General features: G+C 38.9%; 1 protein-coding gene across 1 annotated transcript; it reads right to left on the reverse strand.

Annotated features, from left to right (window-relative positions):
• Window positions 1-83: 83 nt before the first annotated feature.
• On the reverse strand, window positions 84-5,480 carry LOC122931370 (keratin, type II cytoskeletal cochleal-like). The gene is made up of 9 exons (XM_044285441.1): window positions 5,055-5,480; window positions 4,387-4,595; window positions 2,839-2,899; window positions 2,655-2,750; window positions 2,394-2,558; window positions 2,181-2,306; window positions 1,747-1,967; window positions 998-1,026; window positions 84-238 (listed from the first exon to the last, which is right to left on the reverse strand). The coding sequence occupies exons 1-9, from the start codon at window positions 5,478-5,480 to the stop codon at window positions 84-86; spliced, it is 1,488 nt and encodes a 495-aa protein (XP_044141376.1).
• Window positions 5,481-6,000: the final 520 nt, after the last annotated feature.

A 6,000-nucleotide genomic window follows, 5' to 3' on the forward strand; every position in this document is an offset into this window, starting at 1 on the left:
ATACACAGTAGCTTGCCACACATATATTACAGCTTCCTAACTGCTTAGACATATCATATGTGGTACACTATAGATGTCCCCTTTTAGCAGTGATGTCCATGTCCATGGCTAGAGTGATGCTTGCCAATGGAGATATGACTGCTCGAGCTGAATCCTCCTTTATAATGATGTTGTCCACTTCCACCATAGGACTTTCCTCCTGAATGATGCTTTCCACCAGTGCTGGAGTGTAGAACAGCTGAGGACCATGACATAAAAAAGGTAATCAAAAACATGTGGGAAACTTCAACAGGGATCAAGCACAGCAATAATATCAAGATAGTTCAACAACAAACAACTGTTGCATTTTGCATCAAATATATAAGTCTACTAAAGTAACATAGTCTGTAAGGCTGCAAAAAGACATGCATCTATCCAATTCAGTCTACTATTCTGCAAAGAAGGTGAAAATATGTTAGGAGCAAAAAATTCCTTCCCAACTCCAATCTATTGGTCAGAATAACTCTGTATTAACTTCTCCAGAAATCTAGTGACTATAACCTGTAATATTATTACACTCCAGAAATGCATCTAGGTCCCTCATGGACTCAATGCTCTTACAGCAAACAATCCCCTTCTATGTTAGTGTAAAAACCTCTAGACATAGAGGATGTCCCCTTGTTATAGATACAATGGCAGGTGAAACACATGGAACCCACTGTCACAGAAAACTAAAGAATGTTCAGCATGGCTGCCTTGCTGTAGACCAATGTCTAAGCTTCAACAAAGAGTGTCTGCTTATGTTTAGGTGGGATTTTTCTGGGTAATTGCCTTTTGTATGCATTGAATGTCAAATGTCAGCAGATTTGGTAAGGGTTTAGGCACAAAATCTAAGCCTAAACCCTCATCAAGTCCTGAAAGTGTATAGCCAGTAAGGTTAGCTATAGGAACAGCAGCATCTTTCCCAGGCAATAAAAAGATACATAGTAAGACACCTTAGTAGACCTTAATTACTTACAAATATTAACATGGCCATCGGATGCAAGTCTGAAAAATAAAATAAAATTACATTATTTTAGCGAAATTCTGATTTTGACAAAGCAATCCTGATCTATAACATGAATAATCATTTTTGACATCACGATATTATCCCTTAAGTTCTAGTTTAAATATTTTTAGATACCATATTTTATATATTATTTGAGGTACATTTGCATTTTTAATGGTAATAATTCACAGTGACTAATGCTCAATGTTTGATTGATAATTTTTAAAACTTAAAGGGGTATTCCTATCACAGACAATGGGAGCATATCACTAGGACCCACCTCTGGGACCCGCACCTACAACTATAAGGAGAGTTGTGGCTGGAGGATCTCGGGTTTCTCTGGGTCCGGCCACCACCAAGCGCTGCTCCCCGCTGCTCCCACACAAGTAAATGGGAGCGCACCGCGCATATGCGGCCCCCACTCCCATTCATTTCTATGGGGCTGACAGAAACAGCCAAGCCATTTGCTGCTGCCCCATAGAAATGAATGGAGGACGGCTGCGCATGCGCAGTGCACCCTCCACTACTTTCTCCACTCCGTTCTCCGTGTAGGTGCAGGTTCTAGAGGTGGGACCCGCACCTATCAGACAATGGGTGCATATCTTAGTGATATGCCCCCATTGTCTGTGATGGAAAAACCCCTTTATTTATAGAACTACATAGTATATAGTTTAACTGTATCTAATGTACATTAGTGTATGTGTTTCATTTAGACTGACCTGTGCTCTTCTCCCTCCAGCATCTTCTTATAGGTGGCAATCTCAATATCCAGGGCCAGTTTGACATTCATCAGCTCCTGGTAGTCTCTCAGTTGGCGAGCCATGTCTTGCTTGGCCTTCTGTAGAGCAGCCTCCAGTTCAGTAAGTTTATTCTTGGCATCACGAACAGCAGCTTCACCGCGTTCCTCAGCCTGTGCTATAGCAGATTCCAGGGCAGCGCGCTATGAATAAAAACATTATATACAGTATTTATTTATAACACATTTGTATCTCATTTTATATATGTCTCCATGTAGCTAAAATGTAATTATATACAATATAGTGTCTTTGTGATATATGATAAGCATCAGTACATAGAACTATCATATTCCAGAAAAGATAGATAATTTATAGATAGATATGAGATAGATAGATTCTTGGATTATATAATATACCTGGGATTTAGCACATTCGATTTCTCCTTTAAGCCTCTGTATAGTTCTGTTTAGGTCTGCAATCTCATTCTTGCTGTTCTGCAGATCATTTCCATTTCTTCCAGCTGCCGTGCGCAAGTCCTCAAACTGCAGACATAGTAACAAGACCCCTGTCTCAATCTCAACAAAACTTAGTTGCCAGCATCTTCATAATGGCTTATATATTTGACTTACCCGTGACTGGTACATGGCCTCAGCCTCAGCTCTGCTTCTGTTAGCAATATCCTCATACTGAGCTCTGACTTCAGCAATGATGCTGTCCATGTCCAGGTCTCGGCTGTTGTCCATGGAGACGACCACGGAGGTGTCTGAGATCTGAGCCTGGAGCTGACTGATCTCCTAAAGAGTAATAAATAGTAACATTGTAATTTACTATAATCACATCATTCATTTTATTTTATTTTTTTAGTAAATTGAAAGTATCAGAAATGTTACCGCATCATATAATGTCCTCAAGAAGTTGATCTCATCGGTCAGAGAGTCTGCCTTAGCTTGCAGTTCGGCTTTGTTCATGAAAGCTGCATCAACATCCTACAGAGCAGGTAATGAAAAAAAATTTAGGCATTGATATCAAGATGCACAATACTTGATCAGCTGCGTCACTTTTTCCATCACTTACCCTCTTCAGAGATACAAATTCATTCTCGGCAGATGTCCGTCTGTTCACTTCCTCCTCATAGCTTTAGAAAGAGAATTTTTGTTATATTCACTGGACAAATACTATATATATAAAGACAACTTATATTTTACCTATAAACAATTACAATAAATATGAGATTAGCAAGTGATTGGGTGAATGCACTTTATGATATATTGCAAATGTTCATTTATCGGAAACCCACATGCAGTAAACGCAGTTTGAGGTGCATTTTTTGGGGATCTAATAGGGAGGAGAGCTACAGTATAAGTCCTTCCTCTATATTTTCCATTCCTTTTGAATCTACTTCTTGTTTTAGCCCACAAGCTACTTTAGAAACGGCACATGTGATTGCAGACTAGGTGTTGCATTTTAAGTGTGGTTAAAATCACATCAAAGCTGTATCTGTAAAAGCACGTGGTTTTATCAGAAATTAGCCATGGTTTTGCAATGCCGTAGTTGGACAAGTCTAACATGTAAAAGACATTTATTGTACTGTATGTGTTTTACCTGTAAAAACCACACCACATAATTACAAAATCAAAGCAAACTGCGGTAAAACCACATGTAGTTTTTCAAATATGATTTTGATGTGCTTTTACCGGCACCTCAACAGCAACATCTAAATACACCCTTGAAGGGAATCCATAGGTTGATCTGGGAAACATTAGTTTGGCTTACTAAGAGGAACTGCTCTAAAACTAATTTCTAAATATAGTCTAGGGTTCACAATGACACTGGCATAACTTCCGAACATTGAATAGACCACATTGTGTAATATTTTATTTCTGTTGGTTGCTTGAAGACAAAGACAGTTGTACTGAATATACATGGTGGTATTATTAGTATGCTACTGTATTTCTAGTCTATCCCTCGTTCATTGCACAACTCTAGATAATACATGTTCCAGTTGGTAAAATGTTTCTTATGATTTCTTGTTGAAATATTACTTCAATATGGCCAAACTCATGTTGTTACAAAGCGGGCAGTTGAAGCCTACAGGTAAAAACTAAAATTTGATAAATGGGAAATATATTGTCGACATACCTGGTGCCCTCCTTATGAATGATGGTGCCTCCATTGCAGAGTTTTGGCACACTGACTCAATAAAGTGTCTGCCACTGTCTTAGATATTCCTTTGGAGATACTATCAGCAAGACATCCTTTTCCCCCTGCCCCTCAAGTGCTGATATCATCTGTATCTTTCACTGCAAGTTTTTAAATAGGGATTCCAGGAGACTTTCTAAGGGCATCTCCATAGGAAAAACTAACACTACAATGTCAATTTTCTGATGAAAGAGCTGGGCGGCCTACAACAGAGGCACTATAATTCATAAGGAACGCTCCTGGTATGTTGACTATAAATTTCTCAAATATTGTCAAATTTTAGTTTTGGACTGGAGTGTCACTAACATTGGTTATCCTCTAAAAATTCAATCATAGTGATATTTGTTGGTTAAGTATCCTGATTTGCTATAGTGTAAGGCATAAAAGCAAATCTTAAGGCAATGATAGTAGCAATGGCAGTACCTTCTCTTCAGTTCTTCCACTGTTCCTTCCATATTATTCCTTTCTGCCTCAAGACGAGCCCTCTCACATTCCAGGTTCTCTAGCTGTCTCCTGAGGTTACTGATAAAAGCCTCAAACAGAGGTTCAATCTGACACCTGGCAGTTTTCTGTTCTTGTAGAAGGGCCCACTTGGTCTCCAGCATCTTGTTTTGCTGCTCCAGAAATCTCACCTGTTATAAGATAAGCATGTTTATGGGTTACTGAGAATGTTTAATGGAAATTCTCTATATCTCCAAATAGCCAACAGTATGTGATTGTTTTATTGTGTTTAATGCATACTTTAGTGTTAGCTCTGTCTACCTCCCTATTCAATGTATGAGGTTGGCTATACATGTTAGATAGCTGTTCAGCTGATAACTATCTCTCCTGAACTCTCCATACACATGCTTGCTTGGGGAGAATGCATGTGTCCTAAACAGAGAAAGGGAGAAACTGCTTATCTCCCAGGAGAACAAAAGGATGTCCCACAACATACGCAACAGAGGAGAGTTGGGAGTATACATTACATGGCCAGCAAGTCCCACCAAAATTGGTGGTTTCAAGTGACATTTATCTAATGTATGAGGCCAACTTTACTTGTAATTTTTTTCAATTTACTTCAATACATATCCTTAATAATCATAACTTACCTTGTCAATGAAGGAAGCAAACTTGTTGTTGAGCCCCTTAATCTGATTTTTCTCTTCAGTCCTCACTCTCTGTATGTTTGGGTCAATCTCCAAGTTCAGAGGAGCCAGAAGACCCTGGTTGACTGTAACATTGGTGATTCCTCCTCTACCAGAGAGTCCTCCAAATCCATGACCCATGCTACCAATCCCAAACCCGGATCCATGTCCGCTCTTCCCTGAATGAAAACTTCCAACTGAGACCTTATGACCCTTGGAACCAATATTATGGGCACTTGCACTGCTAAAGCAATGAGCCTTGTGTCCATGACCTGAATGCTTCGAAGAATGGGATAAGATGTTGTGAGAGCTGGAATGTTTAGGTAAAGCTACAGAACAGGAGCTGAAGTGCTTGTGTCCGGATGAGGCTAGGATGGAGTGATGAGACATGATGGTTCGTCTTGCTGAGGATTCAATGTATAACCACCTTCTAAGTGATGTTTAGGCAAGCTGTATTATTTAACTGGATATTGTTCCATCCCTTATATACCCCTTAAGTGGGTGTAGTCTGTAATATAGACCATGTCATTACTACCTATGACTCTAGCTTTGTGACACTGGTTCCACCTTTTTTCATAGGAAATAAAACAATCACCCACCTCTATTTTCAAAGCTCCCTCGTTTTTATTAGTTGCTAACATTTCTTAATAAAACAATGATGCTGTCTCAGAAGCAATATTAACTGGCATGTATCATCAAAATGTTGCTGCACATGAAATGATGCTACACCTGTCAGAATGAACAGGACTGGAATTAGATATCTTTCATTTTATATAAGGCAACCAAAATTTTACTTTGCTGTGTAGACAAACTGTTTGCAAGCATTCATGTGCTGTTACTTTAGTAAGCAGTGTAATATAAATTTTGTATTATTTTACAATATTAATTCCATATTTCATTAAAAAGGGTT

This window comes from Bufo gargarizans, chromosome 3, assembly GCF_014858855.1.
Source record: "Bufo gargarizans isolate SCDJY-AF-19 chromosome 3, ASM1485885v1, whole genome shotgun sequence".
NCBI lineage: Eukaryota > Metazoa > Chordata > Amphibia > Anura > Bufonidae > Bufo > Bufo gargarizans.

What these genes read in the sequence shown, in the direction of transcription:
- LOC122931370 (XM_044285441.1), bottom strand. Translation starts at nt 5,480, where the DNA reads ATGTCTCATCACTCCATCCTAGCCTCATCCGGACACAAGCACTTCAGC. An exon ending in TTGCTTCCTTCATTGACAAG is followed by an intron (nt 4,596 to 5,054) that starts GTAAGTTATGAT and finishes ATCTTATAACAG; the next exon opens with GTGAGATTTCTGGAGCAGCA. An exon ending in CTGGAGGGAGAAGAGCACAG is followed by an intron (nt 1,027 to 1,746) that starts GTCAGTCTAAAT and finishes TTTATTTTTCAG; the next exon opens with ACTTGCATCCGATGGCCATG.